Genomic DNA, 23,574 nt, shown 5'->3' on the forward strand with positions numbered 1-23,574 from the left:
TACTTGGCTAGCAGTGCCGTATTGTTTACATATACTTGTTTATCAAATATTAAATAAAAGTGGTGTATAGTAACCAAGTGGTCTACGTTGGAAAGCCCGACTTAAAATGTTTATTTTTATCGATTCATGTACAAGTTACTTGGAGAAACACGTACATACAACCGTAACATATATATGACTTACTGTTCTGTTATATTTCATAACTTAAGTTCGCCGTGGTATTTACTTGTAACATTTAAAAACTATATTACGTGTCATTTTGTTGTAAGGTTTAAAACTCAACGGCCGAGTTCCTGGTGATCTGAACCTGTATATTAATCGGGTATTTAAATGTCACGTAAGGAACGTATGAATAATCGGATAATTGATGATATGGAATGCCTATCATAGGGCAGTAGGCGTGGCAGACGGTTCTGATCTAGGCTTGCAATATTTAGGGATCAACATCACGTGGGGTTTTAAAAGACGGAATGCGCCTGGAACATATAGAATAATCCTATAATTCGCAATTGCCCTTTTATAACATATCAACATGCTGTACTTTTTACCACCACTTATGGTGGTAACGAAATCGAACCCCGATCAATGTTACACATTTCCCATGATTATCGATACATGGTGGGCTACCTACAATAGCTTTTATCTGACGCGATCCAAGTTTACTCCTTAATCTTTCCGCGCATAAACTGGCGCTATGCTGATCGTAAACATAAATAAATAAGAAAACAAATATAGAATTCCTGAATAGCGTTAGTATTCCTAGATGCGGGAGGTTGCTGTATCAAATACCATGATATTGTTGAATCGCTTGTCTTTTTCAAATCCGATGACACGCACAAGTTCTAGTTAGGATCGTTATCATGTTGAACACTGTCCGGAGCTATCTAGCCTTTTGTTTGAGCAAAGTTTCGTTTTTTTTCCAAACCCGATTTTAATTCATCGTTATTGCTTGTCAAGGCTGGCGTGTGTTCGTGGCCGCTGTGTGACGGAAGGCCCACTTCCTGTGGCCGTGGTCCTTTTTGGCATGGTTTCCACGAACACACTTCCCGCTTGTCACGGGGGATAGACATTATGTACTTAAATTTCCCGCCGTTCTCGTGCGAACCTGTATAATACAATTGATCCCAACCTTGATATTATTATGCCAAACCTTTAAGATAATAAATTGCGTAGTTAAACCGTTTGGCGTTTGTCGTTGAATAATCTCAGTTTATTACGACCATTTCCACTACTAGCAGATTCACGATTAACAAAATTTTACTAATATTGCTTAAAACTAATATTTTATGTACTACAGAAGCATAAATATCATGTTTTTGTATAGGTTTATCAATATTACAAAACCTTTCCAAGTTATAATCTTTAAGCATTTTAAAAACTTTAAACTTCCAATTTTTACATGTACTTCTTGCAACATTATTGGCCCATACAAATATCTTCCTATTCAATCTACTATGACTCATACAGCTTAATCTATACCAACTGGCTAATTCACTTTTCCAACAATTGTAAGTTATAGGCTTCCAGCCAACATCTTCTAAAACAGCAGTATTTGGGGTATATTTCCCAACATTCAAGAAGTAGCGAGCAGCTCTATTTTGCACTGCACTTATACAGGAGAATTTTTCACAAACCCATATGGAAGAAGCATATGGAATTACTGGAACAACTGTTGACACGTACACTTTTGTAAAAGCATCATACGGAATACCCCCAAATGTCTTTGTTTTAGCGATCAACATTCATCTGTTAGCATATTCAGCGACAGTTCTTGCATAAATAGAATAATCTAAGTGCTCAGTTAACACAAGACCAATATTATATGAATAATGTTACATTATAACTTCAAAATTCTGTGATCTATAATACAAACCAACGAAGGACATAATTTCATTATGTGATGAAAGAGATTGCACGTGTCTCTTGTTAATACTTGCAAAATCAATAATCAACCTTCATGAAAGTAAAACGTTAATTACTACAATGAACCGAGTCATTGCAATGCTTTCTTAACCTTGCATCTCACCAACTTACCTCGTTCAAATATTCAAAAGAGCTACCATAATAACTCTACAATTTCGGACACTAAGTTTTCAGGCTAAAATAATTCTTTTTCTTGACTCTTAATTTTGGGACATGCGCGTTTTCGCGTATCATTAATGACTCTACATTATCCGAAAACTTAAAATAATTACGGCATTTCGCATTTTCCCGATATTAATGCATGAATGATGTTATCCTAACGAATTCGGACGTCATGTTCTATATTCCAATATGATTAACGCATGACTTTTAAACTTATATATGTTATAGTAATATCTGTAATCAAATGCCAAAATCGAACACTTGACTAAAAAGTACAACTTAATTTCGTCCATCTGGTGATTATTAAGCCCACGCCCAAACCACACCATATACTGAGATAGCTGATAATCTGTATCTCTGAATAATTTTGTTCTGTACTTTAAGAGATAAAATGACATTTCTCGCGATGTAATGGTTTATATGTTGTAGCCGCACATAAAAACGTCAATTGAACATTTCTGATTGAAATGTTACAATTTTTTTATATTCCTATTTGTGTTTTTTGTAGGTGGGTTCGTGAAAGAATGGTTTATGTTGGTAGGTGGGTTTTGGATGGATTGATGCATGCATGCATGCAGAACGCATACATACAGAGATGCATGCAAAGTAAATGAATGAATGCATATATTATTGTTGTTGGTGGATGTTTCTTATATGTCACCATACACTATGCTCATTCCTGATTAAATTAACATTCATAATGCAATACTTTGAAAAAATGCTGGAAAAGTATTGTTTATAAACGACATAAAATGACAAGATACTTTTCGAAACCAACAAAACCAACCAAATATTAAGCAGACTTTAAAATGTAAGACTATTGAAAATAGATGATATGCATCTGCACATACGGATAATTGTACACTAATTGTTGCATTGAAAACTGGAGCTTAGTTTACCTGACCGTAATTTTTAAGTAGTTAATATAATATTTAATGTAATGTGAAACCATTGAATTCACCGTAATCACAGAATGATTTCAGACATCGAGCAAGGAACTTTTACAACAATGATTTGGTATACAATTTATGTATGTGCATATTCCTGTGCCTGGAAACTCTTTGCAGTTTATCTTCTTTACGTGGGCATACTCAGGTCATTTATTATTTATTAACACTTTTATAATAACAAATAAGCTGTTTGTGAGACATCATTATCGGTTCTAACAACAATTTCTTTCTTAAGTTCTGTAGTCGATCTTAAGATCGATTCGACTTTCATTGCATCGGAACACCGTATTTATTGAGGTGAATTCGTTTTTAAAAGCATTTATGAAGCTCAAATAAATACCGGTATTGTAACGATGTTACCATACTGACAGTCTGAAAGCGCCTTTAACGTGATAACATGAGAGATAATTGCTAAGATAACTGTACATTATAGTTTCACATTTTGCAATTTGATCTCAATAAATACTATTCGACACATAGTATAAGACGGAGCGAAAAACGTACAATGTTACAAAAACCGTTTCATTTAAAAGAATGTATGCTGATAGTGGTTTAGGAATGTATGCTATTAGTGGTCCGTGTATTTCTTTAAAGCTTTTGCAATACACTCAATACATAAAGACTAATTTAATCGATTGATTCTTGATTCCAATAGATAAGATATAGGAAAATCCTATGCCATTGAAATGACCAGCCGGAAATCCTTTACTTATTGATGGGCCGAAGGCGAAACAAGGTTATCCATTTCATAGATATTACCGTACATTTCCATACTTAAAATTTGTTAGGAATAATTAACATTCAACTTATTGACAGCACACATCAATACATAATTGTTTTTACTTGAGCATAAAGTCATAATAATAAACTTTGAATAATTGTTTATTTATACACTTCACAACAATACACGACCGCACAATAAAATTTAGCAATAGGTGACCCTTGCTCCCGCTTAGTCCCTCGACAATATTTAAAGATATTGTTGTCTGCATACTGAATATAGTTACCAATCAACATACACTTGATCACCTGTATCGGATTTTGTGGACATAAACAATTCATACTGAAAAAAAAGAACATTTCTGTTGATGTTTACTAAAATTGATCAGAGTTCGGTCATCTTTTTTCCACAAAACAACAGCAATATATCGCGACTTTTATGTTGAGGTTTGTTCTTAATATGTGTTAACCTTATATTACATCTTTTAATGTTTTTGAGAACAATCTATGCGTTAGTGTTTAGATTAAAACTTGTATTGCTTTTAAATTTGAGCACACATGATTTTCGTTTGAAAAACACCTAGGCTAGTTTTTCTAATGAGGCAAATATGCGTGTCCATATGTACCAAATTTGGGCCCCATATATTTTGTTGTCTGAGCAACTCGGGTCAGTATCTTTTAATAAGGGGAACAGTATGTTTCTCTTGTGTTGATGCAAGTTGGTAAATATTACACTCCAGAAACATTATTAGATATACTTCAGCTATACATTGCTAGTTATCTAACACCTCTACAGAAACACTAAAAGCGCAGTACTATTCAACGGACAGATGTATGATTTCTTCCAGACGCCCCTGGTTTTCTGTCAGGGATGTCTGCTTTCCCCTGTCCTTTTGTAGCTACAACAGAGGGTAAAAAAAAACGATCTACAACCATAGTCTCGCGAATGAAATGGACCTCATGGTTGGAACCAACAGTAAACGCCGAGACCTCATCCACATACGCTGTTAATGAGTTGGAGAAAACAGGATGGAGGTCATCACGGCGAAGTGGTAGATCATGTTGAACGGCACGTGTAACGCCACTGCATACATCAACATGAACAACAAGAAGTTTGAAGAAGTGACCAGCTTCAAGTACTTGGGATCAACTTTGTCTAATGGTGGTAACATTACCACTTAGATTTTGTATTGCCACTGTAGCGATAGTAAGTTGTAGATAAGCAATACCTAAAGATTTTCCACAAAGTCAAGGTCTGCACGAACCTCGTTGTCTCCATCCTACTGTACGACTGCGACACCTGGCCACTTAAAGCTGACATAGAACGCAGGATACATGATGACATTTAAAAAAAATTAGCGACATGTTTTTAAACATAATGTTGAGAATGCGAACACTTGTTTGGAAAGGAGAATGCTTTTTTAATTAAGGGGATATTATTGCGACACACTGCACTGTTTTGTATTACAAACAGAAGTAAATTATTGCATCGATTTAAATATAATATTAATCCTATATATGATGCAACCACTCGAAAAGGCTACATTGGAAAATTGAAATAACGTTTATATGTTTAAATCATCAGCGCATAATAGCGTTTGTCTAAAGCATACACTTTATTACATTTGTGCGAACAGATGTCAAGCATGCACATACGGGTGGGTATTTCCATAAAGAACAAACGGATGTGTTTTTTTTCTATCAGACCTACCGACTGGCGCAGCTGAAGTTGTTATTAATCATACTAAATCTGCCCCAACACTTCGTCTTATGTATGTACATACATCGCCAGGGGGAGCAGTATTACTATACATATATTATCACATCAGTAATCCAACTCTATCTGCACAGGAAAGTAGGAAATGCAAACAATGTGCGCAATGACGTGATAGTGTGATCGATCCATATTACATAGCTTGGTTGTTTATGTGACTGCTAAAAAATAAATCAAACAAGAAACGCCTGTCAAAACAACGATATCACTTGTGTTTTATATATAAATTATGTACAATACACAAAAAGTCAACTAATAAAATTGTTGTTCATAAACAATTCTTTCGCTGGAGGAGGTGAACGTTTTCTTCCCGTCATGACGTCTGTCCGTAAATTGAATCACGTGGAAACGCAGCTAAATAATTTATAGAAACCTCCTTTAGCTGGAGTGCGAAGTATGCATATCGTTTGGTATTAAACAGCATTTTGTATAATAACGTGAGTTGTTAGCTGTGAATGATAGCTATGTACAAGAACAAAGATATATCAAAGCACTTAAGGCGCCTCAGCTATTCTTTCTTTGAATGCATTTAATATTACATTTACAGGGCATGAATTCGACTTTTTAACGTAGGCCATTCGAACGGCCACGACACATGCAAACATCAGTTTGATTAATTTTAAATTGTCTACAATTGACGAGATTTTGCAAAAACATCAAGGAGGAAAATGACATTGATTTACAATCTCTTATAATTTTATACATGTGTCAAACAAACTCTTATTATTACAATGATAAAGCTTAGTTTTAACAAAAAATATGTATTTTAGATATTCTACGTATATCCTAACTTTGAAATGAAGTTAGAAAACATGTTTATAATAAATAAATACAAAAAGAAAGTTTAACATTCTTGTAGTTTTTTGTCACTTGTTAATCGTATATTAATCGCTTGAAAAGTGTGTTATTAAAAGGACCTATATTCCAACCAAACGTGAATGTCCATAAATCAAAATTTTGCTACTGGGAGATCACATAATATGGGTCCTCAAATGGCTTATAGTAAGTTTATTTTTTCACCATCGAAATATATGCTATTTTAATATTTGATTAACACACATTTATCATGCGCAAATGAGACTTATGGATATTCGACTAGCTTGACTCAAGCCCTGTCTGCGCAATTGCGCAGTCTGGTCAGGAGCTGTGCTGTCCGCTATAAATCACGCTAGGTTCCGTGGTCTCATTACGAATCTCAAGCTACGCTGGCCGCATATGGCATAAGCCGCATTTTAAAGCTTGACGGCGGTCTTGAAAAATCTATGTGTTTGTTATAAATGGAACCTTTAAGCAAATTCTGTTCGATAGAAAATTGAAGTCAAACTGTTTTACTTAAAGCAAACTGGCACATTTCGGTAGCCTAAACAGTCTTTCAAGAACGATTTCCATACCGATTGACCGAGTGCGGCAAATATTTGTGGTTAGGTAATCTAACAATTTCTGTCTTATCATGACACTATACTATTTCGTTTTTGTTTTTTTTCTCGTCTTGAAACAATCAACATCTCATCAACATTTATCGATACTCCAGTACGTCTTCCTCGGATGATTGAGTGACCGAGCACCGAGTCAAAATGCGAAGTTTGCCATCGATGCGAAAAGCCGGTTTTAATATTAATATAAAGATTATTAAAACATTTTTCAAACACAATAATACCGTTAATGATCACATCAAACCTTGTTTTGTTGTTTTCAATTGGGTTTAATCGAATATGGAAACATTATTTCCGATTGTCACAATTTTTCTCAATTATAAACATACCACTATATAACAATAATGAAATAGAATTTATATGCATATAAATATTAAACATTTTTTTAAATATTTTTTTGCTATATACATGTATATGGATATACTGGTTCAATGATCACTTGTTACAAAAGTATTGGGGTTTTCCGTATTTCTCCCGTCGATCTGATCAGAAAACGGCTGTTCTTAAGGTTGATAATTAAAAGCCTTGGCTCTTTTGCTGAGCAAATGTATGTCTGTATTTCAGAGTTAATATACAGGCCACACTGCGTCTACGTGAATGCATCTATTGGCTGACGTGTCCCTGTGACCTTTAAGGAGAGCTTTGTTACGCGATTATAATGAAGCACACATTGGACTATATTTAGAGTACACTCTTCCGCGAAATCTTCGTTTTCGCGGATGCGGGTTGCGTGTTAAAGTAGTTAAACTATTGAATCTCATAGAAAGTACAATTTGCCTTAGATCTCAATTTTTGAGTGACTTTAGGAACATTGGTACTTTTGCAGAACGATTTTCAGAACTCCACTATCAATACATTTGTTCACAAGCGAACAACTAATAACTGTAATGTATTCGACGCTTTTAAATAGTTGTATATGCCTATTACCTTTTGAAAAATGGTTGATTATTTGCGTACATTACACATTAAACGTGAAGACTGCGAAATACGCGAGCGTTATCGTCAATCAATGACGTTGTGTGACGTTATCTATATTTTTCGTGTTTCTCGATAAATGAGTTCTCATACAATATTAGAATGCTTTTATTATCATATCTAAATGAGCGGTCATTATTTAAATATAAAATGGGTTAAGTTGTAAAATCATATATGTATATATTTCTTTAAAGATACGTTCGGATTTGATTCGGAAATGTTCGTATAAACTCAGACAGTCCAATACGGATGTTAGTTGGGCGCACGTGCGCCAATTACGATGGAATATTGAACGGCCACGTGATACGAGCGTCGACATCTGATTTGAAGACATAAATAAGAACATAGAAATATTTTAAGCACTTATCTGAAACCGATAAGTTTAATCGTATTTAAAACGGAACCAAACGTTGTGAACTCCATAAACCAATCTTACTTGAATAATTGACTGTGTCTAATAGTGAAAATGTTTCTTAAATTTATGTTGTACACTGTTTAAAATTGACATAAGCTTTAATCCATCTGCATACGTTAAAACCTACGTTATACGCTATACAAAGTATATTATAAGTGGAGTAAAAAACAAACAATATATCAAATACGGAATTATGTTTTAATCCATTATATGTTTCAATACTATTTTCACAATACTTAGCTTAACAAAAAAAAAATTTTTTAAATCAAATACGGCGTAAAACAATTTCTACAGATTTTTTATATCTGTCATTCTATTATGTAGACAAATACGAATGTTTACATAAAGCACATTTTTCAATAACACAAACAATAGAATATATTTTATTAATTATTTATTTATTTCACATAATTACTTTCTAAGAGAAGAGTAGCTAAAACAATATAATTATAAAGAAGAAAAAGACTGCAAGCATATCAAACAATCAACAACTATTTAATATACTTGTCTTGCCAATAAACACATAATCATCATGTTTTGTCCTATTAAGTTGTTACAAATGTTCGAACATCAACCCAATTTATTATTTAGTATAACACACGCAATGCTTGACATAAACGACATAATAATTGACGTTATTTTTGTATTATCATGACGTCTTTTGATGTGTTAAATTGTGTGTTTTTTTTTCAACCATTTTCATTTATGTATGTATAAAATAAAAAAATTAAAAAAATTAAACATGATGGGATACATCGAATATCAAAGTATATTTAATACAGGTATGGTTGTTTGTTCTAAGCATCTAGGCCTGGTTAAATAAAATTCATAACTAAACTAGTATTATTTGTAGATACTTACACAAACCAAAGTTAAGTGTTAATCTAGGAACGTATGCTGTTGCCTTCTTTGTTGCGTAAGGCACATGCAGCGCGTATCGTACAACCGATTAACACAGACCAGAGGACAAAAAAGATCCAGTCCATCGTAACCATGGCGACCGAGAAGTTTAACAGGGGTCGATGACAATCGTTCGTGCATCCGGTAGTGATGTTCTTGGTGCATGGAATGAAATCATCGGCGTTCATCTTTCCAACGTTCGGATAAATCCAGACAGTTCCTTGAATACAGACAAATATAAAGATGAAACAAAGAATATAATAGGTGTCCTGCGACGTAATGTAGACGGACAAACACTGATCAATACATTCAGGATGTACCTTACGTCTCATCAGTGAAGCATATTAGTACATCGACCCCATTTGTTGCAACTAATGTATTTACATAATACAATATGTAAACATTGAATTCAGTGTGCTCGGTAATCGTACTAAATAATATACTTCTTATAGCATTATTACAAGTAACTGATGACCAAGAAAATCGCTAGCATTTCCCGGTAATACGCGCTTCTTTAAAATACATTTGATCATGTTCACAAATTTTCGCGATATTAACTACAACATTATACTAAACACTCAAATAATAAACATACAAGTTACATTTTCCAAGCAATTTCAATCATAACACTATATGCAAATGAAAAAGCTAAATATATCAAACAAACCACAGATAAGCCAAGCCAGGTTGAACAGTAGCCTGATGATACCGAGGATCATTGCGCAGCCAACTCCGCTTTTCTCACCCGATTCATCAATGTTGCACCTTCCAGAGCAACAAAAAAAGACTGGGGCCACACCACTCACGATCAGCCAAACAGGTATCATGTTCTTCAGCGGACAGTCATGCAAGTGTACGGCACCTGACATTTAACGATATATTATTTCATTCGAACCGACAAGATTTCGTTTGTTTCGTTGGTAAGAGTTTTGGAATTTCAGGCATATTACGGAGGCCAGAGCACCAGTTCACAATTTTCATGGGCTAGCTTGTTTAGCCACACATAATAATGCCGGTAACTATATCAGAAGATGTAGGGGTGAATGGCCGTAGCAAAGAGCACAAAAATAATCTTTACCAGGATAATCTTTATGATATTTTCAATCAATATCGTTGGAATAGGTTTGAAAGTCGAATGACAGTTGTGGAATTGTAGGTTACAATATACTAAATCTTTTTGGAGTGCAATGCTATACTCTCTAAAAACATGAACATCATTTATTTGAAGACACGGTTCTCTGTAGGGTCACTTGCCATGACTTTATTTTAGTATATTTCTGTGTGCATGTGGCAGGGAAAACATTGTTGTTTACTAGAAATTCACTCTTTTATCTGAAGATTGGAGACTACATAAGACATTGACAGATGGCGGGAAACCCTCATGAACTGGATAGAAGCCGGTAAATAGATGGCCGTAAAACAGTGACTTTTGATTCGTGGCGAGTTCTTTCTTACATGTCGCGTGACCTATCTTTTTTATTGCTTAAATCAATTCGGCTTGGAATGCTCTTCGAGAAAAGGTATGGTTATGAGGGTCTCTATGCGCAAAAGTTTGACTTTATTTTTCGTTAAAGTTATTGCATTTACATTGAATTTGTGTAGGAAATCTTTTACTATATTGTAACCTAAACTAGCTTTAGGTAAAAAATGTCATTCTATACATAGATGGTGACGTCACTACGTTATTGTGTACACAATGTAAGACCGGTGTGTACACAATGTAAAAAATGTAATATCATCTGCAAGTGCAAAATATGACTGGGAAAGCTGATTTTTGGTCATTTCTTAGCAAAAGAGAAGAAAATTAGTGCATTAAATGCATGAATTCAGATTATTTGACCTGGAATAGTTGTTTTTCAAGTTGACCCCCCACCCTTGTATAGCCAAATAAGGGCTTAATTGCTTTCCGACTTAAATTCAAAGGCATTTTGGTTGACCGTGTAGCGTTATTGTGCTACATGCAGTCAGAATTCAACGCCAAGGACTCCGCAATCCAGTAACGCAACAATAGCTTGTGCGTAAAGCATGAACATTCAAACAGAGCCCCATTTTACCTACATGGAATGGCGGACATTTTTACAGTTTTGACAGTGCAACAGATGCTTAACTGAGCCAGCTTTCATATTTAGTACAATCATGCATATAACAAGCTTTATCACCTCATATTATTCATAGAAATACACTTAAAATACATAAATGCATGTTTTTTTCTTCATTTTATATCTATTTCTATTGGGTATTTTTACTTTTTCAGGTAGAAGAATGTCTGCGACTAAGCCGAGGGCCACTTGATAAGGGTTGTTGATGGTAAAACAGGTAATAATACTAATTTATTATCATGTACACAGGCAAATAAGCATATTTATGATGCTTAAGGTGTGAAATACTGTCCTAATCAGTTTTGTGGTCACTCAAACTCTTGCCGTCGTGCAATTCCCATGCAGTTTGTATCGATTATTCCGCGTCCTGACACGTAAAGCTCCTGCTCTGTTGGCAGCAGAAGTTGGCACTCAGCATGTTTATCCTTGTTCCTGAGCATGTATGCAGCACAGCTGAGTTGATTTGCTACTTGTTACCCTACAATTAGCTTGTGTTTGGTACTGTTTTCTCACAATATGCTTACAGTCATGGTTCCGGCTTGAGAAGATGTCACGTCCGACTTAAACATAGGATTGTTGTAGCGAGTGTCCCCTTCATCGTTTACATTAGAGGGATCTTTTTGACAAAATTTGGCACTTTCAGCAACCAGTTTTGTTTTTTATTTGGTAAATGCTTCTCTCATTCAGTGATTTAAGGGCAGTATTGACTTTATTCGCTTGTCTTTGCATACAGAGGTGACATGGATCAATGATGTTTGATGTGTTGAGAATTCTGCGGGAAGCTGTGTCCCCAAAAGAAGTACTAGAAACCCCTTTCAGGAAGCCTGCATTGATCTGAGCTGCCTTTCTGCCCCTGTTACTACATGGAACCTCATTTCTAAGCTTAAAATGCTTGCCTACATATATGTATCTTGTTCATTTTAACCTTTCCGTCCATTCTATACCCCCAAAATGAGCATTTTTTCTTTCGCTTGGTTCTGAATCCGCATTTTTTACCCAGATTGCCACCATAAAAATAGTCAAAAGTACTTTTTTTTTGCCCAAAATATGAAATTTTGTATTCTCTTGAACCTCTAAATGAGAGCTGGCAATGCATATTGACCATCTGCTGCAGTTTAAAGGCACCCATGACATTATATGCTAGGATATATCATTGGCCTCTGGCAAATAAATGGGCTCCGAGCGACAAGGCGCGTTTCAAGATTTCACACTTTTATTGGTGCTAAACAACAAGTTATTGGAAGCTTATTGATTTCTTCTCTTCAAAGTATCTTTGATCTCTCATTTGTACTAATTTGTTTATTGTCTTGGATGAAATTGGATTTTCTTTGCTTTGAAATTGACATTTTTGGGGTGATTTAAAAAAAAACACACAAAAAAGACATTATCAAAATTGCTTAGAGTGAAAATATCTAACAAATTCATTCTTTCACCACCCCGCATAAGCCCCACGTGCATGTCCATTTGGTTTGTTTTGGTATTTTGTTGCAGATATTGAACTTAGCACATTTAAACCTTAAAGGGACATTTAAGCTTTAACAGGCCTAAAATGGCCTTCTTTGGACCGAAAACACCTGCGTGTGAAAATATGAAAAAAAATGGCCAAACGGACAGATAATCCAGCCAAACTTATTACATGTGTGCAATATGAATAGGAAGATAAGAATATGCAAGAAAAACACATTTTAATCAGAAGATATTTTTCCTTTAGGTTACAATATACTAAATCTTTTTGGAGTGCAATGCTATACTCTCTAAAAACATGAACATCATTTATTTGAAGACACGGTTCTCTGTAGGGTCACTTGCCATGACTTTATTTTAGTATATTTCTGTGTGCATGTGGCAGGGAAAACATTGTTGTTTACTAGAAATTCACTCTTTTATCTGAAGAGTGGAGACTACATAAGACTTTGACAGATGGCGGGAAACCCTCATGAACTGGATAGAAGCCGGTAAATAGATGGCCGTAAAACAGTGACTTTTGATTCGTGGCGAGTTCTTTCTTACATGTCGCGTGACCTATCTTTTTTATTGCTTAAATCAATTCGGCTTGGAATGCTCTTCGAGAAAAGGTATGGTTATGAGGGTCTCTATGCGCAAAAGTTTGACTTTATTTTTCGTTAAAGTTATTGCATTTACATTGAATTTGTGTAGGAAATCTTTTACTATATTGTAACCTAAACTAGCTTTAGGTAAAAAATGTAATATCATCTGCAAGTGCAAAATATGACTGGGAAAGCTGATTTTTGGTCATTTCTTAGCAAAAGAGAAGAAAATTAGTGCATTAAATGCATGAATTCAGATTATTTGACCTGGAATAGTTGTTTTTCAAGTTGACCCCCACCCTTGTATAGCCAAATAAGGGCTTAATTGCTTTCCGACTTAAATTCAAAGGCATTTTGGTTGACCGTGTAGCGTTATTGTGCTACATGCAGTCAGAATTCAACGCCAAGGACTCCGCAATCCAGTAACGCAACAATAGCTTGTGCGTAAAGCATGAACATTCAAACAGAGCCCCATTTTACCTACATGGAATGGCGGACATTTTTACAGTTTTGACAGTGCAACAGATGCTTAACTGAGCCAGCTTTCATATTTAGTACAATCATGTATATAACAAGCTTTATCACCTCATATTATTCATAGAAATACACTTAAAATACATAAATGCATGTTTTTTTCTTCATTTTATATCTATTTCTATTTGGTATTTTTACTTTTTCAGGTAGAAGAATGTCTGCGACTAAGCCGAGGGCCACTTGATAAGGGTTGTTGATGGTAAAACAGGTAATAATACTAATTTATTATCATGTACACAGGCAAATAAGCATATTTATGATGCTTAAGGTGTGAAATACTGTCCTAATCAGTTTTGTGGTCACTCAAACTCTTGCCGTCGTGCAATTCCCATGCAGTTTGTATCGATTATTCCGCGTCCTGACACGTAAAGCTCCTGCTCTGTTGGCAGCAGAAGTTGGCACTCAGCATGTTTATCCTTGTTCCTGAGCATGTATGCAGCACAGCTGAGTTGATTTGCTACTTGTTACCCTACAATTAGCTTGTGTTTGGTACTGTTTTCTCACAATATGCTTACAGTCATGGTTCCGGCTTGAGAAGATGTCGCGTCCGACTTAAACATAGGATTGTTGTAGCGAGTGTCCCCTTCATCGTTTACATTAGAGGGATCTTTTTGACAAAATTTGGCACTTTCAGCAACCAGTTTTGTTTTTTATTTGGTAAATGCTTCTCTCATTCAGTGATTTAAGGGCAGTATTGACTTTATTCGCTTGTCTTTGCATACAGAGGTGACATGGATCAATGATGTTTGATGTGTTGAGAATTCTGCGGGAAGCTGTGTCCCCAAAAGAAGTACTAGAAACCCCTTTCAGGAAGCCTGCATTGATCTGAGCTGCCTTTCTGCCCCTGTTACTACATGGAACCTCATTTCTAAGCTTAAAATGCTTGCCTACATATATGTATCTTGTTCATTTTAACCTTTCCGTCCATTCTATACCCCCAAAATGAGCATTTTTTCTTTCGCTTGGTTCTGAATCCGCATTTTTTACCCAGATTGCCACCATAAAAATAGTCAAAAGTACTTTTTTTTGCCCAAAATATGAAATTTTGTATTCTCTTGAACCTCTAAATGAGAGCTGGCAATGCATATTGACCATCTGCTGCAGTTTAAAGGCACCCATGACATTATATGCTAGGATATATCATTGGCCTCTGGCAAATAAATGGGCTCCGAGCGACAAGGCGCGTTTCAAGATTTCACACTTTTATTGGTGCTAAACAACAAGTTATTGGAAGCTTATTGATTTCTTCTCTTCAAAGTATCTTTGATCTCTCATTTGTACTAATTTGTTTATTGTCTTGGATGAAATTGGATTTTCTTTGCTTTGAAATTGACATTTTTGGGGTGATTTAAAAAAAAACACACAAAAAAGACATTATCAAAATTGCTTAGAGTGAAAATATCTAACAAATTCATTCTTTCACCACCCCGCATAAGCCCCACGTGCATGTCCATTTGGTTTGTTTTGGTATTTTGTTGCAGATATTGAACTTAGCACATTTAAACCTTAAAGGGACATTTAAGCTTTAACAGGCCTAAAATGGCCTTCTTTGGACCGAAAACACCTGCGTGTGAAAATATGAAAAAAAATGGCCAAACGGACAGATAATCCAGCCAAACTTATTACATGTGTGCAATATGAATAGGAAGATAAGAATATGCAAGAAAAACACATTTTAATCAGAAGATATTTTTCCTTTAGGTTACAATATACTAGATCTTTTTGGAGTGCAATGCTATACTCTCTAAAAACATGAACATCATTTATTTGAAGACACGGTTCTCTGTAGGGTCACTTGCCATGACTTTATTTTAGTATATTTCTGTGTGCATGTGGCAGGGAAAACATTGTTGTTTACTAGAAATTCACTCTTTTATCTGAAGAGTGGAGACTACATAAGACTTTGACAGATGGCGGGAAACCCTCATGAACTGGATAGAAGCCGGTAAATAGATGGCCGTAAAACAGTGACTTTTGATTCGTGGCGAGTTCTTTCTTACATGTCGCGTGACCTATCTTTTTTATTGCTTAAATCAATTCGGCTTGGAATGCTCTTCGAGAAAAGGTATGGTTATGAGGGTCTCTATGCGCAAAAGTTTGACTTTATTTTTCGTTAAAGTTATTGCATTTACATTGAATTTGTGTAGGAAATCTTTTACTATATTGTAACCTGTATTGCAGCGTTGAGATATTACATAACATTTCATGTTATTATAGTGATAAAGTAGGGCGGTACGCTGAAAGCAAACACACATGTGTCTTACAACCAACCATATTGGTATCTCGAGTCCACGGTATCAGTCAGTTACAAGTGCGGCAACGAGAAACAACATGGTTACAATGGGGTCTACAGCAAACTTGAGGATATGTCGGTTGAGAGAGAAATTGGAGAAGGAGATAAATCCACATAAAACAAGGTATTGTGGTATTAATGCAGCAACTAACGAATATTGAAGCCATGACACTTATAATGAGCAAGATTGTATTTTATGTTTAGTTGACAGTCATCAGAGCATGATGTAACCTTAGAGAGTAAGGTTATCAAGAAAGAAAGAACTCAATAGTATTTAGGGCGAACTATGTGAAGTTGCTTGACGTGAATTTTAGCGGGAAATGTATATCTTTCAAAAAGTGTTTCAGCTTTGAAAGACTATAATTATGTTATGTAGAAATTGAAACATTAAGTGAAGAGTATCTTCCTAAACAGTCTGCATGTCTATCAATTAATGAACGTGAGTAATACCGTCTGCAATGTATTCCAATAAAATCATCTATAGACACCGTGAGCTTTTAGAGACACTCTCAAATCCATTCGCTGGAAAAATCCAACACTTGGTGTCTCTGGAAAAACTTAAAGAAAGCTTACGGATTTGCGAAATAGCCCTTGGCATTCCACATCCACCTTTGCGGTCCTATCTTTATCTATAGTTGATACATGTACCTACAAAATAAGGTGGCTCTCCTTGTACCACATTGCATTTACAATTTAATAGGTAAACAGAGCAATACAGGTATCATTTATCACTGCCTACAGGAACCTTGTTGGTCGCCGCTACAGAGAAATGTGATATTTGATTGCTCATACATGTAATAGTACCTTTATTATAGGCCAACGTTTCTATACCATACAGAGGATACATAATGGTATCAAGTAAAATCTGAAAGGGAATACCTTCATAACATGTTCATCACTTACGTCCGAATACAATGATTTACAATTGTTATTCATACGCTTGCTAACGCCCAAACTAACAAAGCCTTTACCATTCCTTTGTATTTGATTATAAAAGGCAATTTTCGGTCACAGAGCTGCGTATACAGGGAAAATGAATGACTCAATATTAAGCTCTAGGTGTTCTTGTTGTGTTCAAACGTAGGACACCATAGCATATCGTAAGAGGATATCATTGTCATATATCAGTATTTTTGTTCATTTGGAAAATAAACACAATATTTCTGAAAACGTTTTAGAAAAACTGTTAACTTTGGATTGCCTCTTCTTATTTGGCTAGAAACGACTTATTGACATTGAATTGCGTTGTAGATGCGCGAACAAAGCTCGACCATTATTAGGATTGTTACACTCAGTCCAGAATTGAAGCTTATAATATTAATACTCGAAATACAAATCGAACCTACCTTAACACGGTAATTAATTGACCTTTCGACAGCGAGAGTGAAGCCACGCCCACCGATTTCAAGGGGGGTCACTCCGCCGAAGTCCGTCATAAAAATGGCTACGCGAATCGGCCGCATAAGTGAACCAAAAAGGCCTCATGGTATACCAGAAAGGCCATACAATAGTTTTTATTATCATTGAATAGTGGTGCTGAATATAATTATCATATCTATTAAATAGTCAAAACTTTTTTATTAGTCTACTTAAAAGCCGTTAAATTTATCATCAAAGTCGGCAAAATTATCGCCAATTATCGCATACAGTATGAATTGTTCGTTAGTCACAATATTTTTCCTTGAGTAATAGATGTTTCAGTTTTTTAATTAAAAGCCGTTAATTTTTGCAACCGATGGCAACATCGCAAATGTGGCACAGGTAAGTAAATTTATTATAATAGAAGACGAAGAACGTTTTTATTGAAATCCGATATAACACATATCTACAATGCGTTTGGTCAAAATGACCCATGCGCATTGTTATAATCGTATAACAAAGTCAAAGTCGTCAAAAAAGTAACATACACAATATATTATTATATATTATTATTTCCTCGAAAACTATCTTCTGCAATGTTTAAAATATAAAAAGTTGAAAGAATTTTCATGTACAAAAAAACTCGCTAATCAGACCGGGTTTTCAAAGGGTCATTCACAGTTTGCGGCATCTGTTTTGATAACGGATTAGAAGAAAGCCCACATATGGTGTAAAATGACACTTATTGGCCCCTATTGATAATTACTTGCGCTTTTGAAAATAGTTTCTTAACTTACATTAAATTTGGAAGACTTAAACCGAAAGAAATAAAAAATGTTTTATTCTATGTGATATTATTAAAAATAATAACTGATTGTCTTTATTATTACGATTTCATTAGCATTAAAAAAATCTAGCAAAGTTTATAATGTCTTATTTATTTGCCGACTGCATTAGAATGTCAAATTTATTTAACGTTGGCCACCTTTGAAAAATGGTTTTAAATGTTCCTTTCTAATTTGTCTATATAGAGGATAAACAAGTACAAAGTTATACTCTTTTTTATAACGTGTCCGTTGCAAAACTTACATTTTCTATTTTCGCGTAGTATCTTATTATAACGACTGTGTTTTGCTTTCGGGCGATCGCTTAATATGTTGAGATTAAGCTGTTCGTGTGGACGACCACAAAGACGAATCCAACGTTTGAATTTTTCAAGATTAGTACCCGGTTGAGGGAACGGAAAAAACGTACTTCCATCTTTTAACCGTTCTGGATACCTTGTGTCTGAATAACAAGTGCCATAACAGCACCTTTCAACCATTTTCTTTGTTTAAAACACAGAATTACGTATAAGCTTATGTGTCGGACAACGGCGAGTTTGACGGACAAAATGGCGGATAGTAACGGGCCTAATCTATGCTGTAATCTGATTGGTTAATAAGCCTGTCAATCAATCGGCTGTCGAAAGGTCAATTGTAAACCCAAGTTGAACGCATATATTTCCCACGGCGTACAAGCATTGTACTGACTGACCACGGACTATTCGATGTATAAACATGGCTATGGCCCTAAAATATCCTTTAAGTTCAATCTACAAATATAGATAATAAATTAATTTGTTTGTATAGGCAACCTCCGACAAATTGGTTAACCTGTTTAAATATTTAGTAGACTTTAAATGAACGAATGCCAAGCTGGAATTGAGAATATTTGACAGCCTGTGTTACTTCAGTTAGAAATATCAAGTATGCAGAAATGTGTGACTTTTTCATGTGGCCATGAAACCAACACCATTCTTCTTAACCGTGAACCGATATGTTGCTATAGGTGACTAGGAAAGAGAGTTCATCCTCCAAATAAGTATGCTGGGAATATATGCCCATAGGTAACTATATATAAGACTTTATACACAGTATCTTACACGATATGCAGCTCTGCTATGAATCGTATAAGTCATGTTAAATCGTGTTTAGGGCCGTTGATACGACATGTTGCTAAATAGGTTATGTTTAAATAATTCTTAAATGTACAATCTTAAAACGACTCACTGGTACGAAAAACATCTATCTTGTAGGGTGTCAACCTACCATGCTATAATGCGCTTTAAGTGGAACGTTAACCCTTCGGGTCGCCTATATGAACCACCACCATTGTAGCAACACTGAGTTTTTGACCTTGACCTCCCTCGTAAATAACTTTTCGTTCCTTCACTCACCCATGACTATCTTGGCAATGCCCAATCCCAGTCCCAGGATCACGACGATGACCAGGCCGCAACATATCACTGAAACAGGAGAGCAACAAAGACATGTCGAATAAGTGTGTATATATTTAAATGTATTAATAAAATGGTGCACGTGCATTTTAGCTCGACTACGTAGACCCTCTTTTATAGGCATACGTTACGAAAATGTTGTTTACTATTTGTAAATCATTTAATATACTGTTTCCTACGTTATAAATGACTATAACATTAATTTATGTTCGATTATCTTTACACAACTAGCAATAACACTCACGTTACTCAATGTTGCTCATTTATACATTACAAGCGTTTTTAAAATATTAAGGCTTGAGCTATATGACGTAACTCGTATCAGTGTTTTGACAAATGATAAAGTACAAAAGCGCAAAATAATCGTCTCACAGACAAGGGTCTTCCAAAAATCCTCGAATGTAAATTACTTTGCTATTGCAAGGTTACGAAAATAAGCAGTGTTGGGACAAAGAGTTTCCGTTGCGAGGGGTTGGCAAGTATTTTCGTTTTTGCGAGCTTAATATGATATTATTGTGTCGTAAAACTTCAGACCTTTTAAACCACAAAGCGTTATCAGTGCAAAGAGGTACCCATTACATTACTGCAATTAAAACACGATGATGCCCGATGAGATGTTAGACTCCACACGTTATATATAAGTTATATTGAATCATACAGACCCATTTTATTGTTCAGTTTGTTGAAAATTGAGTATCCATTCGCAATATGTTAAACGATGAGACTATCATTGTGAACATTGTTATACGAAATTTTAAATGTGTTGTATGCCGCTTACAATTTTGCTGGATTAAATTTTGTATTTCAATTATTGTGACTTTAAATGTATTTTTTCTTAGAAGACAAGATTACCCATGCAATACTATGCTGAACATGAGTATATTCGACTTAAATGTCAAAAGACTATTTGCATCAATTCAACAATTGCATATGAACAGGAACATATATTAAATTTAATTAACAATCGTTAAATAGTCTCCACAAATCAAATATGGTTTAGTTCATTTGTTAACGTTTACGCCGATACCGATACGTTTACTTGTATTTATTGCTTAACCAAAAGTTTGTTTATATGTTGTCTGAACGGATGTGTACACACGTATGAGGAGATAAAACCAGTTAAAATGTAGTGCGTATATGTATAAGTTGTTTGTTGTACAAAGGAATATTTTTGGACTTGTACACAACTCTATTTTCGTTTTCATTAACATTGTATCTGTGTTGAATAAATGAGTTCAAATATACTCACTTTTACTTGTTTGATATGTTGTTAGATTGATATTATATTTATATTTTACATCAGAACTTAATGTTACATTTAACGTATCAATGCCTTTATTACTCACACATTAACCTGCATAAACAAGCTGAGGCAATCCAACCGAAACAATACTCGTAGCAAATATTTTGAACGACAACCATGTTTCTGATGCTCTCAATTATTAAAATAGCAGACTCGTTTTAATAGTTTTATTTTAGGAGCATTAAACAAATATTACCTCTATTTGACGTATTACACTATATAAACGAATATATACGCACTCTAGTATGTCGAATTGATTTTGGCTCCACGAATAGATTGTGTAAAACCATCATTTCATGAACAAAACGTTCGAAAAAGGACATTTATTTTATGTACGGTAACACATAATTATTATTTAAGCGTACCAGTTTATTCAAATAAAATTTTAGGTTTATGTTAAAATGTTTTAAAACAAGAACGATACAAACCACTATAGAACATGATCAGCATTTATTTGTGTGATAATATACTGCTATTCAAACATCAAACAGTTGACAAATCGAATGCAATGGTACATAATTGTATTCGGAATAGTTAGCGTATATACATCTTTTATTGTTCATGCAATTTAAAGGTTGTATGTACATACTTGCAGCACTGATTACCGCCTCAACATCTCCGTTGCCACGTGCCATACTGGAATATCCTCGATTTCTTCAAAATAAAACACTGGGTTACACACCACTATGCTCACGATCAGTCCCTCAACCAGAGATCAATTTGAAACTGAGATGTAAAGCCGAAAGTAAAGTGTAAATACAAGGCCAATATTTGTTAACGCGTAGGTTTAAATCAACTTTAAATTTGCTTTTATGGTATAGGCCTAAATTAAGATGCCCTTCACAGACGACTTTTTACGCATCACTTATTTCAAACTTACGAGAAAGTCAGTGTTTTAATCAGTTCATTTCCGGTTTGCATGCTACGATCGCGGATCTCTCGAACACCGATCATACAATGAGTTCCGATTGAAAATCATACCACTTATACGAGATAATCAGAGTTATCAATAAGTCTGGTACACGTTTTCAAGATAACATTGCGGATCTCTCAGTCACCACTTTTAATATTTAATGAAATACAAAGGTCATGTATTTTACCATACTTAGGACGCAAGTGTTTCATCGATGTGTCAATTAGAAAAACACGGATATGAACAGTTGTTTACTATTTAACGTGAACAAGATATGATCTTTTGCTGATGAGTTTGATTTGTATGATCTATACCGACATCTTTAGTGGTGAAATATTTCATTTATTTGTATTATCCAAAATGAATTTAATATTACATTTGTATATTAAGTTTTTTCTTGTTGACTTATGTATGCATGATGGTTAGGCGGTGCTTTTTCCTTTAAGTTAGCCATTTTAGGTGTAGTTTTGTATACTAATTTGACAACTAAATAACGTCATTCTCTCATATCATATGCTTTATGTTACTTTTGAAGGGATACAACAACTACAAACCTTTTAGTTATTTGAGAATAAATTGTAAAAAATTTATGTAGTGGTGAAACCCTTTATAATTAGTAGTATATAACAATTAAGAGACGTCGGTCTTCGTCGATAAGAAAAATTAAGAAATACTTTAACTTTCAGGAGAAAATAAATTCAAAACTGTTTAACAGAAAGTGACATCGGGTAAATGGGTATACAATAGAAATATTGAATGTGCATGAGCCAGTTCGGATGAATTATATGAAGACAATAAATAAAACACATTTTTAAGGTGTTCAGGTTAGGTACTGGATTGTTTCGCAAAAAACGTCAAAATGGCGGTTCAATTGAGAAATTAAATCACATTTAAGACACACACTTATATTTTTTTGGGGTCACTCTGATAATAATGCAGAGACGATATTACGACGTTTCAATGAATTATTACACTGGCAAAAGAGACACGCTTTGATATGTTCAGTGCACGTTGATATAGGTGTTGGTAAATAAATATGTTGGTATTTAATTATGTTTGAAGGACAATAAGCATGAATAATTAAGTATAATGTAATAAATTGTCATTTAAATGAAAACCTTTTGATAAGAATAAGTGTATGAATGTGTATGTGTTTGTGAAGTTCGACAGGCCCTTCTGCATCGGAGGCTGTATTATGTAAGGACCAGGAGTGTGCCCCATTAATCCTACCTTATTTGCTGAATAGGCTCACGAAATATGGCACGAAGTTTGCTATATAGCTGCAATTTCCAGCTTTTTAGTTGATTTCGAAATATTTCACATTGAGGTGTGGTCTTGTATTGTGTGTGTGGGAGGGGCGGTAAAGCCAGTGTACCCGGAAGGCACCGTACCTGTCCGGTACGGAGACCACCAGCAAACCTATCATTCTTCCTGGAACGGGGACGCATAGGTGAGAATCGCTTGAACAAACAACTTCTCGAGCGTAGTTATTGCT

General features: G+C 34.9%; 1 protein-coding gene across 1 annotated transcript; it reads right to left on the reverse strand.

Annotated features, from left to right (window-relative positions):
• Positions 1–8,883: 8,883 nt before the first annotated feature.
• On the reverse strand, positions 8,884–22,009 carry LOC127837876 (uncharacterized). The gene is made up of 4 exons (XM_052365316.1): positions 21,756–22,009; positions 19,804–19,872; positions 9,920–10,114; positions 8,884–9,472 (listed from the first exon to the last, which is right to left on the reverse strand). The coding sequence occupies exons 1-4, from the start codon at positions 21,799–21,801 to the stop codon at positions 9,237–9,239; spliced, it is 546 nt and encodes a 181-aa protein (XP_052221276.1). The 5' UTR covers positions 21,802–22,009; the 3' UTR covers positions 8,884–9,236.
• Positions 22,010–23,574: the final 1,565 nt, after the last annotated feature.

This window comes from Dreissena polymorpha, chromosome 1, assembly GCF_020536995.1.
Source record: "Dreissena polymorpha isolate Duluth1 chromosome 1, UMN_Dpol_1.0, whole genome shotgun sequence".
NCBI lineage: Eukaryota > Metazoa > Mollusca > Bivalvia > Myida > Dreissenidae > Dreissena > Dreissena polymorpha.

Bases quoted from the DNA above. Each gene is read 5' to 3' on its own strand.
- LOC127837876 (XM_052365316.1), bottom strand. From the start codon at position 21,801: ATGGCACGTGGCAACGGAGATGTTGAGGCGGTAATCAGTGCTGCAA. The intron at 10,115-19,803 runs GTGAGTGAAGGA...GTTAAATGTCAG, and splicing joins CATTGCCAAGATAGTCATGG to GTGCCGTACACTTGCATGAC. The intron at 9,473-9,919 runs GTTTGTTTGATA...TCTGTATTCAAG, and splicing joins CCTGGCTTGGCTTATCTGTG to GAACTGTCTGGATTTATCCG.